An 18356-nucleotide genomic window follows, 5' to 3' on the forward strand; every position below is an offset into this window, starting at 1 on the left:
AATCTTAGGACGTAAGACAAACTAGAGGTATAAGAACAAAGCAAATGGAAGGGTTAAATAATTCATCATGATTGATGCTCGTTGAAAGTAAAGATGATACATGAACATGACTCCACAATATGCAAACATGAATGAACCTAGAGGCCCAGGCATAGCTGGGAAGAAAAGCCAGTGAGATACACTGTAAGATAATCATAAAATGAAGGGAAAAGGTAGCATATTGCACTTGCTTAAACACTTCGGGTAAATCCGTTGCGTTCTTCTTCGGGATTTTTGCCTGCATCTCCGTTTTCCTTGTTTTCCTTGTTTTCGCTCTCAGCCTGAGTCCTCTCCTTAGCCCTCTCCTTTCTCTCGCGCTTGTAGCGTTCAAAGTTTAGCGGCACATGTGCAAGACCACGAGCACCAGTCCGTCGGATCCGCTGTTCGGTGCGGGACATGGGCCGGTCCGGGGTATCAGGGGCGTAAGCGACTTCGTATCCTCTGGCAGTGCGATTAAGTGTCAGACGAGGGGGTACTGGATAACGAGCGGGTGGGGGGATATTTCGGGCGTGATACTTTTCTAGGATGCGGGCAGCGGGGTTCCAGTTAGGATCATGCCATGGCTGTCTGATTGGGCCAGTCCAACCATCAAAAATTCCAGGACCGGTCCGTAACTTTTCGGCTAGGATACGTGCTCGGGAAAGCGCGATCTCGTCTTCGTCAACTTGGCGGGAGCGTTTCAGTCGAGCCTCTTCGATGTACTGAAGTTGTTCTGGGGTCAAAGGCTTTGGTTCACACAGGGCCTTGGCGCGTGCAAGCTTCTCCTCGAGTTTTTCCAAAATTGGAAGCTTCGGCATGGGACGATTTTCTGCTTTGTAGACGGAGAAATTGAAAGGAACGTGTTCGTCAGCTGTGGGAATCTTAGATAGCTTAGCACTTGGGCCCTGTTCACCCGACTGCGGTTCAGCCAGTTCCTCCAGGTCTCGCTTCTTTTTCTGAACTTGAGAGTCATTTGGCAAAGACTGTATCGCCTCATGGTTGTCTTCAAAGCGCACGGAGCGTTTGAAAGATCCATCCGACGATGTGAATGAAGAGCTCCCTTTCAGTGAAGAGCGCCTCTTTTGCTGATGGGTTGTGTCTTCATCTGTAACCTCATGGTGACGTTTCTTCGGCCATGTGTGCCCTGGTTCGACTGGAGAATCTGTGGTTGGGAACAAAGCCTTTGGAGGCTGAGATGCAGTCAATTCATGGGAGTACGTATCTGACGTGGTATCAAATATTTTAGGGCGTTTCAGTGCTTCGAATAAAGTACGGGGAGGTGAGGCGGCAGCGAATGAAGCCCGCGAAACAGAAGCGGGGCCACTGACGGGGAGTGGAGCGGACTTTGTAGAGGGAAGCTGCGCCGTTGTTGGCGCGGAGACACTGAAGGTCGGTGTTTCACTCGGCTTAGTTGGAGCGAGACTGCTTAAAGGTGCAGATATGATCGATGATGGTTTCTCGAGCGGGGAAGGAGCGCTCGCCGGGATATCAGCTTTCTGGCTTGGCTTCACTACCTCGGGGCTTGCAAATTTAGAGCTTGGAATTACATCCGCATTCTTCGTTTGGAAGAACGAGGGTGTCTGCTCCGGCGCCGACACAACTGCAGGCTCCTTGGCTTTCACAATTGTCTCTGGTGCTTTGAACCCCGTGAAGGGAGACGAGGCAGCAGTTGCGGTATTGAGACCGAGAGCCGAGCTTGATGAAGATAGCGGACCGCTTGGGAAGGCAAATGGATTCGTTAGTGCAGATGGCGCAGGAGCTGGCTGTGGCGTCTCCGTCTTCGAATCGACTGGCTTCGAAAATGAGAATGAAGACGGAGCAGGAGCGAATACCGAAGCCTCTTTGTCGGATGTCGATGTCACAGACGATAAAGTGCTTGGTTTAAATAGCGTGGACGTCTCAGGGGTGGTTGTTGTAGTTTCCGTCTTCTGGATGGTCTCTGCTGGCTTGGAGAAAGAGAACGAAGATGATGCGGGGAAAGGGCTCGAGCCGGGAGCGAACACAAAGGCAGGTTTGTTCGCAGTCGATGCCACGGGAGAAGTGATGGGCTTGAATAGTGTAGACGCCGCAGGGGTAGTTCCTGGCAAAGTCTCCGCCTTCTGAGCTATCTCTGTTGGTTTGGAGAACGAGAATGGAGAAGGTGCGGTGGATGAAGTCGAGCCAGAAGCTAGGATAGAGGTAGGTTGGTCCGAAGTTGATGGCACAGAAGGAAAAACACTGGGCTTTGAAAGCGCAGGTGGACTTGCTGCAGGCGTCTGTGTCTGGAGACCTGTGGCAGCTGGCTTTGGGAATAGGGTTGAACTAGCGGAGGCGAATTCGGATGGCGACGGGCCGGGAGGACTGGTAAAAGAGAACGGCGGTTTGGGAGTTTCAGTGTCAGACTTGGAGGGAGGGAAGCTTGTCTGGAAGGGCGAGGGTATCACATTGGCGGTTGCTGCGGGAGCCTCCGCCTTATTGCCTGACTCGGTTCCTTTTGGGAACATGAATGGATTTGCTGCAGGGGCAAAAGGAGACGGCGCGACGGGTGCGACAGAGCTCGAGGTAACCGAAGCTGCAAATGGATTCGTGGAGGGAGGGAATGTGGAGGGAGGGTTTTGGGGGGAAGCCAACGGAGATATTTTCGATGATTGCAACGCCGCGAATGGGTTTGACGGCTGCAGGGCGGGAGATGGGAAGTTCGGTGTGGTCAAAGAGGGCGAAACTGCAGGAGTAGGTTGGAAAGACTTCTGAGACTCAAAGGCGTTTCGAAATTCAGAAGCAGACGTGTCCGGGGGAAAGATGTTCTTTGTTTCAACCACAGGGGCGGGTGTCCCATTGTCAGCATCACTCACAAAGAGGTCCCCATCTGCTGCATCAGTTTGCTCCCTTTTCTGAGGTAATTGGGTGCGGTCAATCATGCCCATTCTTGCGGCTTCTCTGATGTTCATGCCAAGAATGATAGCAACAAGACTTCGTCCTGCACGCTTCGACTCCACGTAAGTGTCCGAGAAAGCGTGCTCAGATGAAGGTGCAAAGTCTAGAATATTGTTATTAGGAGGCCATTAAGGAGAAAATGTGATGGAAGATGCCGGTTGAGATGACGAGTGGGAGAGTTTTGAGATGGAGTCGAGAGATGAGGGAAAATAACTTACCGATGGAATCGACTGGTCGGTCCCCCCAATTGAGATAAAGCACACCACTCGCGTTCTTTGTAAATTGCAAGCTTTGTGCATTGCAGTATTCAATTGTCTGTTCGTCATTGTCCATGTGCAACACTTTGGTCAGTTCCTCCACAGTCCAATGGTCGTTCTTGGATTGCTGGGACAGCGGAGTCCGGCAATAGGCTTTCCAGATGGCACGAATTGCTGTCTGGCGGATGTGATTGAAATAAACCTCGGCCACACAGGCCATCAGATAAGAGACGCTTGGGGAATTGATGATGTTGAAGAAGCGGGCATAGAATCCCTGGGCAATGGCATTCGGTCGGCGGGCATCTAAGGCACCCTGAGGCTCCCATGTGTTACAAGCAGCAGCAAACAGTTCCAAAGCTACCCGCACTCGAGGTGAAGTGAGCAGAGAAGTTGGCCATTTCGAAACACGGGCCTCCAGATCAGGCCGCTGGTCGTGAATCGAGAACAAGATGTGATAGGCGCGGAATTCGTCCTCGTTGGGGAAGTGAATGCGATCACGATTGTCGTCATAGTAGTACATGAGAGAAAGCATGGTGTTATTAAGCTGTTCACGCTCTTGATGACGGTCGAATGATTCCGTGTTCGTCGGGCTAGAAAGAAGATGCAGAGACACTATGTGGAATCGCGCAATTCTTTCTAGGCAGGTCACCGCAGTCTTCACATCTTCTTCGTGCGTAAGTTGCTGCACCGAGAAATCATTTCGAATTGAGCGTGTTCGGTTCCAGACGAACATGTGCACAGCGGCCAATGGTTCACCACCATTGATAACATGACGGATGAGATAGTTCATGGTCTGCAAGAGTGTCTTTGGGGTTCGGATATCCGAGGGCAATTGCTCGTCATTTCCAGCCGCTGCACGCCGGAAGCGTTTGACCATCTTAGTTTCCATGATCTGAAGCTGGTTTGTTGACGGGTCCAGATGCTAAACTAGTGTGTCAGCAAGAACGCAATGAGAGGCAATTGACCTTATCTACCTTTTCACATTTGTCAACTGCCTTTTGCACAATACGCTCCACCCTCTCGAACTCAGGACACATGCTGGTACAGGTACCGACAGGTGTGATTGCCTGGTTCAATGAGGTCGGCTGGTTTGGGTCAGCCATTTGCCCGTCCTTGATTGCTCTTTCGCGCTGTTTCACTTGATCGATTTTGAGCTGTGTCGCAGGTTAGTTCCGTAAGATTTGGAGTCATAATTCCCGGGTTCGAGAAAGGAGCAGACCGACCCTATCAAAGCGTTCTTGATAACTGCCCATCATAGACGCATTATCCATAGACGCCACGGCATGTGAGCCGCCGCCAATGATCTTAGCCGGAGGCTGCTGATTCATATTGGCTGTAGGCTGAGCGAATGGGTTTTTGGCAACGTTGGAGGAGGAAAGACCGTTTTGAACTCTGGAAAAGGGAGACGCTTGAGCAGGTTGAGCACCGAACGGGGAAGGAGCAGATTTTTGTTGGTTGAGTTGCGCAAAGGGTGAGTTCACAACAGCAGGCCCGGAAGCTTCTGTGGGTTGGTGTGTACCATTCGTGGGGTAGTTTGCAGCGCCTGCGCCGCGACCACGACCACGAGCCGTCCACGTCGCCGATCCTCGTCCACGTCCTCGAGCTCTCCCTGCACGAGGCGCACCTGATCCCCTCGCCACATATGTCGAGTTGCCTGTACTCGCGCCTCTTCCCCGTCCCGAGCTTTGCACGCCTGGCGCGCCTCCCCTGTGGCCGCGGCCAGCAGAGGGAACAAATGGGCTAGCCATCCTGCCCGCAAAAGCGGAAAAAACTGGATAGGCCGCCGCCTCTTCAAACAGCCCCTCCACTCACACCCTCGTTGGTTTTCTTCCGGGTTTTCGACAAGGGTTGTTCAGATATGCGATGGACACGGTAGAGTCGATTGCGCGAAAATTTCAGATGCTGAATGCTATTATCGGATTCAATACGCCGAGGCGATACCGAAAAAAGTCAGCCCATGTTATCAGATCACAAACGGGCGGTGCGATGGCCCAATACTGCGCGAAAGAAACGATGGATGGATACAAAGAACGACTGGCGGATAAAACTGACGACTCGAATGGACTCGGGGATGGAGATGTGTCCTACCTGTTAAGAACACACAAGCCCGTTTCTTCAACAAGCTGCCTAAGCAGCCTTACACGGTTGTCGGCTTTGATGTTTGCGACTGTTCGGGATCGTTGAGCTGGTGAAGCGTGCGCGTCGGAGTTTGCCGCAGTGGCGCTTGATATTGAACGATAGGGGCGGCGCCTGTTAGTCACCCATGCAACAAAACCTGCAGGGACAAAACGCCGGAGGGCAAGCACACATCAAGCACGGAGCGATTAAGGATTGAGATGGAAGTTCCGCCGCGAGCTTCACCTAGCGGAGTGGCTCCGCTTACTCCGCTGACCAAGCGCGCTGCGGACCCGCGCGCTTGCGTCTAATTGGCCGCTGGTCGAGTCGCTAATTTCTATATCGAGCATCACCTCTTACTCAGGGCCAGTGAGATGGAATCTCGCAGAATCAGTGCAAGGGATTACATGGCTATGGCTGTATACTCTTGCTGTACAATCGTGTATTCACTGAATCTCTCTTATCTGGTCCTGGAGCAAATGTTGTCACAAAATATTGGTAGGATCACAGTGGCAGGAGATGGAGATCCTCAGAATCCCACATAATGGCTACATTTTCAGCCATCTGGCAGGATGAAGCCATAATTCGGAGACAGTTATCTACCAGCCCAGAAAATTCATCCGAGGTAGCGAAACCTCATTCCAGCTATACAAGTAACAAACTTTGGTAATCTACACTACTTAGTAGGACTCCAGGAATACCCCTAGCAAAGCTATTTGACGGGAAAATATAAAGAGTTATTTGAGAATGCATCATATTGACAGAATGATTTCCAAGTATCTACCCAAATCTCGTTTATCAACAGCTCCAAGGCATCCAAGCTGGAGGGGGGAAAAACGCATATAAACAACGAAACCACCAAAGGCTAAAGCAGATCAACAAAAGAAACAAAGCAAAAGAAAAAGCCAAACCCAGAAGAAAAGAGAAAAAGAAAACTGCGAAAGAGGGGCGAGGCCAAAACAGAAGATCCAAGAAGACAACCCCACAAAACAAAAGCAAAGACCGGAATGTGAGAATCGCAAACCACAGAGCAAATATATCCAAAAGAAAAACAAAAACGAAACCCCCCCAATGTGTACCAGCTCCTCTTAACATGACACCTCCCAAGTTTTGAAGTCCACAAGAAATTCCAATAAAAAGTATACCAACTCCCCGGACAAAGCCCAATGATAAGCGCTAAGATTGTGTATCAGAGCCATCACTCGTTTATGTTCATTAATGCCCAGACCCATGCACCTTTTGAATCGCCATCTGTAAATCAACGTCATTCGTGACAACACCCTCCAGAGTAGGATCGAACCCAGTCATTTAGACAACGTGGGAGAGAGGCATCCCATTGGGGTGACCGAGTGATCCTGTGCGGAAAGGCAGGGATCGTTGGTCCATGTGAGACTGGGCGTGATGGTGGGACATGTCATGCATGTGTGGTACCATGGGCATCTGGTAGGTCATTGAATGCTGGGGCACACCCTGAGTGGTTGCGGGTGTAGTATAATCGACAGAACTGAAGAGATTCTGTCGGAAGGAGGGAGTCCAGGGGTCGTAGTGGGCGGCAGCTCCTGCGCGTTGATCAGAAGTGGTGCCCGAGAAGGAGCTGTGAGCGGAGTAGTCGAAGGCCGAGACATCGTGAGGGCTGATCATCTCTGCCGTCACAGGAGTGTTGAGCATGGGCTGTGAGAATGAGTCTGCGTATTGGGGTGGGGTGGCATAGTATGGGCGGTCCTGGCGGGCTGGGTTTTCGAAGGTGAGAGGCTCTGCCATGGAAAAGCTGCCAGGGAGGGAGCGTGCGGAGGAAATGGCGTCGATGGGCGTGGTCAAACCAGCGGACACTTGCTCAAATGTAGAGATAGGGGTCATCAATCCTTGGTTGGCGTGCTCGGGCTCCTCAAGGGTCACTGAGGAGGGTGCGTCGGCAGAGTCTTCCTCCTCATCACCCTTGGGGCTAGGACCACGGTTCATGGTGTAGACGACCATATTAGCATCGACTTCGCCTCGTTCGAAACGCTCCTCCATCTTGCGGACCCGGAGGATCTCGTAGATGATCTCAACATGTGACGCGTGCTTCAAGCTCCTCTTGGTGTCGCCAGCAACATCCTTGAGCTTATCGGCAGTGATACCGTAAGAGCTGAGCTTGCGGATAATGTGAAGCAAGAGCTCGATGCGATCTGTAGGGAGCGAGTTAGCAAGCTTCTTAACAATGACACCGAAGGTGCAATCATACACTCTTTCCTCAAGTGATCAGGCTCCTTGTGCATGACACCAGGAGGCCACCACTCGGGCTTGGTCTTTTCTGGGTCGCCAGTAGTACCGGGAGCGGATCCTGGTGGGGGCTTGCCACCGTTGTATGGGTGTCGGACCTGCTTGCGAGGCTCGATGAATTTAATGAATGCCTTAGCAACCATGCGGCAGTTAAGCTGTTGGAAGTGCTTGAGAGCACCCTCGTAGTAGCTCATAACCTTTTGGGCATCTCCAATGCGGAGAGGCACCATTTCAGTGGACGCATTAGAGAAGTCCTCGTTGTCAGAGCCTTGCTCATTCAGGCGATCATCGCAGACAGAAAGACCAGAAGCATTGCCCTTGCGACGTCGCACCCGACGAGGAGAAGAGTCCATGGTCTCTGTATATCGATATTAGTATATACTAATGTTGAGGAGCTGGAATATGACGTACGGCGAACGGGAACATGGTAGCCAATGCGTTCACCCAAAATCTCAAGGAAGTTCTGGCGGACTTCCGGGGTGAAGACAGTGGAGTTGTGCTCTTGAATAGAAGCTGATTCATCAACCTTAAGCTTGCCGTCATGGTCGAGGTAAATCATGGCAAAGTGAGCATAAGGAGGACGGAATGATGAGCGAGAGTGGGTCATCATAGACTGGTGCAGCAAGTCAGCGAGGAACCAGAGGCTCGGTTAAGAAGAAGACATACAGGAACAACGTCCCATCCGGGAGGCCCTTCAAGAGCTGAGGCGGATCTCTTCATGGCTCCGGAGGTGGGGTTGGGTTTACTGTAAACCATTGCGTCGTGTAGCGGAGATGTCGAGGTGGAAAAGGTAGAAGATGACGCAATCGTCTTGAGAAGAGTAAAGTCTCAACCAATATAGTGCATACAGATATCAGAGGCGATATAGAGAGAGGAGTTCTGGCTGTGCTCGAGGAAAAGTCGATCTCTTTATAGATAGTGTTCCTCGGGTGGCGGGGTTGTGGGTTAGGTTGGTAGGACCTTGGTACTAATGCTATCGACAGATAGTCAGTTCACGGCTCCTAAACGTCTTCGGCAGCATCAACCCGTCCCCGGGGAGGGAATCATGGACAACGAACGGCGGGAAAGCCCTATCCGCTCCGGAGCGGGAACAGGTAGGACAAACGCCGTCCACCCGACCACGAGTTCCAATCACGTCCTTGCAAACAGCGGGATGTACTCACACTCTTCAAGACGACAATGTGCAAGTGTCTCAATGGGGGGATGACGGGTGACTGCAGTTACTGCTGGTAGCCGGGGATGCAGGAACGAAAGGAAGCCTCCGGTGTTCTTGTGTTCCCAAGTAAACGAACGGGTTGGGATAGTTGGAAATGAAATATGAAGTTCAGAAGATGGGTTCAAGGTCTTTAAATAAAAGAGCCGGGGAAGTATACTTTGGGAGAAACTGAAATAAGAAGGGGATATGCAAGCCTTTTTCAGTTCCAGACTTTAACGTGTAGAGTGACAAAAGCACGAGAAAATCCCCAAAAAATCAAAAGAAAATGTAATAATCAAAAAAGAAAAATCAAAAAGACAATACCTGGATGATCCCAGAAGGTCTCTGATCGTATGCATGCAGCGAGATTGGCGCACTTCAAGGACGTGCAGTAGCTTAGTCTGGAGGACCCGATCCAGGATCCCTGTTCCCACTATTTGTAGATCGCAGGTATTGATTATTTGATTTGATTTGATTTAATTTGATTTTATTATAAGGATTATTTGAATTTCGAATTCCGTTTTTCCCTTTTAACGAATTCCTATTTATTATTCCCAGTGGCGCTCATTATCGACCCTCCCCACAACCCTCATGGCTGGTCACCTGGGCAGTGAGCCCTAGGGGATCAGATCCCTGGGCCTACTATTGGTATACGAGGCATCCGGGCTAGACCCTAGATTCGCACATCGTAATGTCCTCCCAAATGAGTTCCTAATAAGCACTCGCGTCTAGCTGTCAGGCACCCAAAACACCCGGGGAGGCGCACAGGCCGAGTTGACGCCGTGTGGGTGCTATTCTTAACCTGCAGATCCCAGTATCGTTTCCCAGCGATTCGTCCGTCTTCCCCTTGGGTCCGGGGAAGATGATGCCTACATTATCCTATTAGATTACATATTGCTGCGAACCCATTACTTCAACCTTTCCATGGATTCAGATATTATCTGTAACATTTGGTGTTCTCGATCATCGGATCTCAACGCAAATGTGCCCCGGCACTAGTGTTCGCAACCCCAACCAACCAAAGACATGAATCCACCTTTCTCCATTTCTGTGTGAACCTATCAAGGTGCGGCTTGTGCAGGGCCCAATATCCTGGATCCTGGGAGATGACTCGCCGATAATCTGTCACTGTGTTTCTTTTTTTTTTTCTATTTATTTTTGGTCTTGAATATTCCCGGAGCTGTCGATCTCCGTTGACAGCAACGTCGGGGTGGCAAGCCAAAAGCAGTCCAATGACCCGCCAAATGCATATATGACCTCGGGCTTCAGCTGAGCAGAGTCCAAACCCCTGAGATCAACCGTTGCAAGTCTGCAGTAATAAAAAACCAAATCGAAATCAGTTAAGCAAAGCGGGGGTTGAACAAAGTACATATTGGTATACGACCGTCGCTCTCGCCTACAGTGAAATAAGAGAAAATTCGAATGTCAAAAATTAAAAAATAATAATAATATAAATATAAAAAATATAAAAAAAGCGCCCTAAGACGAATCGAGATAATAAACAGTTTGGCATATCCCAATACTACGGCATGATCTACCTCGGGGAAGAAAAGTGGTCGCAAAATGGTTCGAGTAATTATCCCACGGTGGGTTAGTCGTGGTACTTTTTGACGTTCGGGGACCTTTTGTGACAGCCCAATCAGAAGCTCAGTTACCACCGGTGTCTTCCCCCTGGGTCTGTGCTAAGACTCCAGGGGAAGGGGACACTCCACCCAAGATCCTGTCAACGCGTCCATCTCCCGCCTGGTGGACTACAACCCTGGGTTTAACGCCAATTTACCATCTTGAAACTAAATGACCGGGCCCAAATTGGCTTGGAAGATAGCCCATTCAATAATGTCGGAAAAGGAGAAAGGAGCGCCAATGATGGCGGAGTTTGTCTACTGTCTCCGAGCTTCCGACATACACCGTAGCACTATCTTAACGACGTAACAGGGGAAACATCCTCTCGATCTCAAACTATCCATATACAACATACGCTAGATCGGGGAAGCTGCAAGAGGCCAAGTTTGCTTTTTGGGGTTTGTTTTTCCACTCCGTAATGCACGATCAACCCCCGCTGTGATGGTGTACTTTGACTATTGTCTCCATCTGATCAGTCCGATCAATGCCATTTACTGCCTACGGTAACCTTGAAATATTCGAACTGCCGAGCCGTCTTCTCCGTACGAAGTGCTCCATACCTACAGAAGCACTAACAGATCGGAACTGCATCGCCTTGCAAATCATTGCAGGGAGCAGCGTACGCAAAAGCCAATGGGGCAAAGTAGATTCCCTCGGATGACCGCAGGGTGTAGAACAAAGCAATCTCATCGAAACGGAGTACACCGATGATCGATGCAAAGAAGCTGAAGCCCTCGATACACTGTCCTTTTTTTCCCTCTCTTTCTTAGATCCCTGGCAAAATTAGGCGTAGGTATACGGAGTACAACATATATGCGAGAAAACGTCGCAAAATCCTTCCCGATTTGTGGAGATGTCATGGATAGTGTCAAGCCGTTGGCTTTTAGTGTTCGGGGATGATCACCTACTTCTTTGTTTGTGCCCCGTTGACCCATGCCACTTTCCAGGTTGTTTGCTTTGTCTGATTAGCCGCCGCGCTATCTTAGCCTGTCAATCGAGTCAATTGGAGATGGATGTTGGATCGGATAGTTACCCAAAAAATAAATCAATACACAAAAGTCCTAGTTACATTTGAAATCGCGGATTACTCCGAATGTACTCCGTACTCCGTACTCCGTACAGATTCAGATTCAATATTCCATTTCAATTAAAAAATGGTGGAGTCTAGACTTATGACGCCCCTTTTTTTTTTTGAAGGAACATGCCAGAGCGATCTCCAGCATCTGCCACCTTCTCATTGGGCGTCCCGTGGGTTAGCCACAACGTGGCTCGGCTATTTCGAGCACCGCCACGAGCCATGCCAGCTGAGAGGGGTGCTCAATGAACTCTCTCATACTTAAGATGCAGCAAGGGACTGCGATCATGGATGTTCCCTGGGGGAAAAATTTAAATCAATCTGGAAACCCCCGACAAACGTCAGTTTGACAGCGCTTGGCACTGTCAATTCTGGTCACGCTTGGTCACGCTAGTTTCAAAGCAAACAATTCACCCTGATCCTACCAGCGCCGAATATTAATCTAGTGACCGCTATTGCCGCTATGCTCGGAAAAGGGTCCGGGGCTGGTTTGCTGATGCAATCAGCCTGAAACCTCAAAATGAGGCGCGGGCTCGGCGGATATGTGACAGCGGGTGTGCACTGGCGGGGGATGAAAATCACTGGGTGGGGGGGGCTGGTCGAAAGGATGAGGATGACTTCAAAAAAAAAATGCCTCGATTGGGGTTGGCTAGGGTTGGCATTGGGAGATCTACATTACAAAAGAACGTCAGTAGTGTTGGTGTCGCACTCCCACTTCTGGAACGCTCGAGAAAAGGTCCCCGATGGACGTATGGAGTATTGATGTCGTTTTTGGGTTCGGTACACCGCTACGGGGAGAAAGGAGCTGAAAAATTGTATAAAGGAACCTTCGACAGGGTTCTGGGCGTCTTTTGACAAATTGTGTACTTCATGTTTACGAAATATAGCGCGCTTCAAAGCTCGATTGTCCAACAGTCGGCCTAGATGTCATCTCGATCGATTGAGCGAGTTGACGTGCAGTGAAAGGGGGAACCTGTGAGCAGGGGGTAATAGTGTATACAATGTGTGAGTTTGATCGTACAGAGAGTATCAGGCGGAAGAGCGAGCTGGCTGTTCCTCAACTGCATGTTCCGTGTGCTACCAAAGTACTATTGAGAGGCAACCGGCTCCCATGACGGATAGATCTTCGAAATCAGACAAGCAGACCATATTCCTGGTCAGAAAATAGACAGTTGCGTCCGTAAAAGTATCCTCGTATTGCCTGAAAAACGTTAGGGCCTATGAATCCAGTAGGATGGTCAGGACACCCAAACAGACAGACCAAAAAGGCACACATGCATTTTTTTGCGCAGATCCGAACGGTCGCAACCCCGATCGATCAATGATGCATATCGATCGAGCACGATCGGACTGACAAAAGGCAGGTTCTACGTCATCCAGCGTCCACCTCTTTGTCGGGGCGTTTTGGGGCCGTAGCCGGGACCCGCAGCGCCTCGGACCCCCAGATCAATATTCTATGTTTAATATCAAGATTTCCAGGGCGTTCATGGTCAGAAGGACAGCCCTTGTACTTTGGCCGACCAATCGCAAGCCCCCGAGGACAGTTGGGGAAACCCTGGACCTACCCCTTTCGTCGAAAATCTAATCTCGCTACAAGCCTAGGGCCCAGACTCGACCCGACCCGACCCAGCCATTGGACTGGAGCGGGTCGGGGATGGCGGTCCGGCAGCAGTAAAGCTGTCAAACACCAAATACGGTCTAGTGCATTCCCCGCTGTCCCGGCGGAAGGGTCAAAGTTGGGGATCCAAAAGTCTCTTGCTCTGCACCCAGCGGGTTGGAACTGGGTACGGAGTACGGAGTACGGCATACAGACTAGAATTGACCTGGTGCCCCCTTTATTCAACTGTATATGATGAGATCAATTGAGACTAGCGGTTTCAGGAAGCGACACCTTACAATCGATGGCTTTGGCCAACCTGATTGTAGTGATCGGCTCACTTTGGACGAGGATCGCCAACAAAAGTCCGGTGTGTGTGTGCCCCTTAGGGATAGTACCGCTGATCGTAGCACCTTCTCAGCTCAGGGCAGCCAATCCCAATGATCATTGCCTCCTATCCCGTTGCAAGGCAAAATAGCGTTATAAATATGCTTCGTGTGGTGGCTTTCGATAATACTAAATACATGAAATGGATATGCACTCCTTCTGTTCTCCGGGTGGACACATATCATAGGGAAAGAAAAAAGCAATATGAAACCAACAAATTATTTCTCCAGTGTGGCACGGGCCGAAGGGCCGCTCATACCATCGAGCGTTCCTACAGGTCGGGGCAACCATACTGCAGTTGAGCTATTGTTCACCTCCGTGGTGTTGCAGGTGGAGAACGGTTCTGTGTATAGACCTCAATGTAGCTGTACGGAGTAAAAAAAATACTCGCGTCGCACGAATCTCTTAACCGAGATTTGTATGTGTCTGAAGCTACGGAGTAGTCCATTCCGTAGGGATCTCGATAATACGACTCTGGCGGATGGCTGCGGAATGCCCCAAGCTTTGGCGCACTAGGCCCAGGAGCGTGGCCATGACACATGGACCTTGCACAGTTCGCATTTTGTGCCTGCTCAGATTGGTCGGTTGGATTTCTATGGTCCGCGGTCCACGCCAGCCTGTGGGCCCATTATCCATTGCCTGGACTCGCTTACGGAGTAGTGCTGGGATAGTCAGGAGACACCCTTGCAGCGGGGAATTACTCCGCGCCTCCCATGGGCTCATCGGAAGGAACGTGGAAATTCTCTGCATATGTAAGGGGAGGCCGGGACATGGTCTGATATCAAAAAGGAGGCTTAAACATACAGTTTGGTGGTTGAACCGAAGCGCTGGTTTGGGGACTCTTCAGGGCTGATAAACTTTCCTCTCCTGGGAGACTTAGACTCTAAGTTCCCTGCGACAGGGCCAAGTGGGGAGGGTCTTCAGCCCCAGACCCTACATCAGATTCAAGAGAAAATCCGAATCCCAGATACCTGGATGGGATGGATGGAGTAGCGGCTTGGCCAGCCCGTCCATTGGGGGTTCAGAATTTAGAGGTCCTTGCATCGTACTCCGTACTTTCTTCACAACTTGCACCCGCCGCCAATCATTGCGCCATCCTTCGGAAATAAACTCTCCATTCTGGTGCGAACTCTGCTGGAAGGAACTGTGACATCTTCCCCGGGCCACTCTGGTTTCAAAAGATCTTAGCGAACCCACTCAACTGCATTCTGATCGCTCGCGCCTTGACAATGTTCTTTGTCTGTTTCCGTTTCCACTTTTCGCAGAATATCACCTCCCAGCAATTGAGCTAGCTCGCCAGTCTAGTCTCTAGTGTGCTTCGATTCCTCATCCGCGGGCCAATGTCAACATTGCCACGACACTCCCGTGGTCCAGTCTCGTTCTAGGCGCCTGCATAGACGGAGAAATTTCCCGAAACGGCGTCTCGAGATCGTCCCTGGAGATCCCGAGATCTGTGTTTGGTCCCGATCGAATGGGTATGGCTGCAGCGATGTCATTGTACATATGTACTTTGAGAACGTCTTTTCTCTACTTCCTCAAGTCGGGTTCGATGGTAACGCCCTCGCAGCGAGTGGGGAAAAAAAGGGAAAAGGACTAGAATTGAGGCCATATCATAAAATCCTATCGGAGGACTCCGTATTCCGCACCAACTCTTCCTCTCCGATCCCGGGGAGTCCGGTTCTCTGCACCACGTCACCGGGAAGGCCCGATTCCCACGCGATCAGTGGCTGGGGAAGACGGGTTTGGGAGCGACAAATACATGCATCAGATATTCGAACTTCCCAGCTCCATAATTAAGGTGTAAGCCATTATTACCAACTACTGACTGTGGGCTGCATCGGTACGGAGTACGGAGTACTCCGTACGGAGCACTGCTTCCCACTTTTCCCCCCTCTCCCAAAGAGCATCGAGGGTACCATGAGCCACTTCTATCTCCGCGGCTCCATTTATCTAAATTAACTTGTTTCTGATCTGAATACGGAGTACTCCGTACTCCGTATGCAATGTACAACTAAGGATTTATCCACATTATGTTCCGTTCTGCCATTTTGCCAACTCACCAAACCACGCCGAATACACCCCGTGGATCCGAGCAAACCCCGAATGCTTTCTACGTCAAGCGAAATCAAACTTTAGACATTTCATTGCCTTCCCCCCCCCATTTCAATGATCATCATCTTGTTCCCACTTCCTCCTGTTCCCCGAGGCGGGCCAAGACGTTCGGGGTACGGGAAAAGCGATCCTTCCATCCGCCACATTGGCCTTCTAAACCAAAGTTGGCCGCATGGTGCATGAGATTGTCGCTGTACGCTGTGCTGTGGGTATGTCCCACCAGGGCTGGATCCCCCTCTCTTCCCCTCAAGGCTGAGTCGATCATAGCTGTGACGCAGGAGCCGCCGTTCCAATTTTTCCTCGGTTAGTAATTCCAAATGTTGATTTGAACAGTGGATGGAGCATATCATATGGAGAACGGAGTTTTCCGTGCTGGTTCTGTGGATAAGGCTGCGGGTCATTCAAGCCATTAGGTTGGGAAGAAGTATGTATATTGTTACCAATAAAAGCCTCGCAAGTGACACTTGTCAAGCCTAAGATCCTATGCACCTTCCTGCAACGTCTTCCAAAAACGGTCCAGAGTATAGAGGGGTTAATATGGAGCAATCGGGAAATGGAGCAGGTACCATGCAGGCTGATCTGAAGTCTGACAACTTCTTTACGTTTTTCCAGGAAATCTTTTCCAGATTGCTGACGGTAAAACGACATATACATATTGGATTTGCAGAGGACCACTGAACTACAGTAGCGCGCATAGTGGGCCTACGAGACAGTTTCTACTCCGTACAGATCCCCGTTCCGTCATACAAGCAGCTTCCACATCGTCGGCCACTGTCGGACTCCGTACCGCACTTACATATGTACGATCGACCCAAGCGGGGATATCGGCGTTCGCTCTCGGTTGACAGGGACTTACGGCGCTTATTTGTTTCAAGGACTGGACTTCAAACGAAGAGCGAAAAGTGCATGTGGATAATGGCTAGTGTACTCCGTACAGCGGTACATATCCGAAAAAAGAAAAGAGAGAGAGAGAGAGAAAAAAAAAAAGGCGTCCACAGATGAGACCAAAGCGCAACTCTTCCCCCGACTGATCCTCTGTTCCGTACGGGAATACCGGCAAACCTTGATCATGATGTCCATGCCAGATCGATCTCCTCACCAAGGAACCCCCCATTGCCTCTTTCGTCGAGGTACACAACCTGGCGTCACCCGAAGATCTGAAGATCTCGATCTGCGCCTGTCTTATTGGCCCATCGAAACAACACGGTCCATGGAACAAGATTAAGGAATCGCGGCCGCTTCCCCGGTGGAGCCATCAGACATCAGTCATGCAGGATTGTCTTTTCGAGGTCATCCACACCCCTTACCTTGGTCCTGGAGAGCTGAAACATACCCTGAACGCAGGTCCATGACCAATTAATCTCCTATCACAAAGCTCAGACGGGGAAAAGAGCCGTCGAGGGGATGACCGTGCGATCGGGAGGTCTCATCTCCCACGCGAGCATTCAATCATGGCCTATATCCAACGCTTACACCATTCCTTGTGTTTCGAGATTGATAATCATCACGGAGTCCAGAGGGCGTGGGATGATCTACGCTAGATGGGCAATCTGACGCCGTATAGGGCTTGGGCGAGACTATGACAGTTCCCCCTCCTTTGCCCCTCTCAAGGGCAAAAAGCTAATCGCCCATCGACACGGAAGGACTCCGAACACATCCCCGTCCACTTTACTCTCGGCTATCTATAGAATAGAAGGCAATCCAAACCATCCGCTAAAAACGAAAATGTGGCAATTTCACTGCCCCTGATCCGTACATCTCGGCTACATATAGTCCCACATTGCATGTACACGAAACGAACGGCCGCGTGGAGATTCTGTTTTGCATCCAGCAAGGAGGTCAAGGTGGCTCGTATACTATTGAAACTCGGTATATTCATTTTTTTTCCCCGACAGATTTTCCAGGATGTGATCGTCGAACCAGAGAGAAGACGGTGGATGGTCATATGGCGGGTGAGGGCCTAGGTGCGTCGATGCTGATGCAGTGTGCTTGTTTCGCATTTTGGCAACAATCTGGACATCATACCATCCTTTCCACCATGCTGACTAGCACACTAAAGAAGCCCGATATATATACATTGAGCGAATGTTGAGCCCAAGGTCGGCGAACAGACACCCGGGATAAGCAGCCAGCTGGCGGGGTTTCACCGCTACAATCAGAGGCTGTTCTGATGGGATATCAAGATGTCACCGCCACGTTTAGTACTCGGCGCTACTGCAGATAATCATCGCAAGTGTTGGCTGGCGGTAGAGGAGAGCTGTTTGTCCATCTAGTTTTATGCAGAGTTACGTTGTTCTCTGGGGGTCTAGGCACTGTTCCCCGTGGTTATGTCCGTAAACTCCCTATTATTCACAGATCAACAAGGAAAAAAAGACACTGTGCATGGTCATAGTTTGATCACATAGTCAAGAAAACAATAAAGGCAAGATGAAAGGGAATCGCTTTTTTTACTTCTTTTGGTTCGCAGGGCCAATCCAATCGGATGTCCTCGATCGTACATGGAGGCAAACCAGCATCCCAATATGAAACAAAACAAAAGAGGCTTGGAGACAGCATAATAATTTACATAACAGGAAAATCGGAACAGTTGAGCCACTATCTCCGTTTGTCTATGCCTACCCATCCCTGTCAGGAGTTCCCCCCCCCCCCTGAGCTGTGCAATGAAAAACTTTTCTCTCTCAGTACGGAGTACTCCGTGCATGTACATGCAGATATGCACAGACGCCCGCGCCACACTAGAACCACCAAGGCCTGTTTGAATGGCCAACGGAGGTTGCTCATGAGCAAGATCCATGCAGGCGGCAC

The 18356-nt window shown here is 50.3% G+C and overlaps 2 protein-coding genes across 2 annotated transcripts; both read right to left on the reverse strand.

Moving 5' to 3' along the window:
• Positions 1-230: 230 nt before the first annotated feature.
• Positions 231-4936, reverse strand: N7457_001440 (uncharacterized protein; the record flags this gene model as incomplete). Its single annotated transcript, XM_057172486.1, has 4 exons — positions 231-3034; positions 3150-4110; positions 4163-4342; positions 4412-4936. 4 exons carry the CDS (start codon positions 4934-4936, stop codon positions 231-233), a joined length of 4470 nt encoding a protein of 1489 aa, XP_057036389.1.
• Positions 4937-6611: 1675 nt separating this feature from the next.
• On the reverse strand, positions 6612-8318 carry N7457_001441 (uncharacterized protein; the record flags this gene model as incomplete). The annotated part of the gene is made up of 4 exons (XM_057172487.1): positions 6612-7468; positions 7525-7920; positions 7974-8175; positions 8229-8318. The coding sequence occupies 4 exons, from the start codon at positions 8316-8318 to the stop codon at positions 6612-6614; spliced, it is 1545 nt and encodes a 514-aa protein (XP_057036390.1).
• Between the last annotated feature and the right edge of the window lie 10038 nt (positions 8319-18356).

Source organism: Penicillium paradoxum (assembly GCF_028828445.1).
Source record: "Penicillium paradoxum strain IBT 22861 chromosome Unknown utg000002l_segment0_segment0, whole genome shotgun sequence".
In the NCBI taxonomy this organism is placed as follows: Eukaryota; Fungi; Ascomycota; class Eurotiomycetes; order Eurotiales; family Aspergillaceae; genus Penicillium; species Penicillium paradoxum.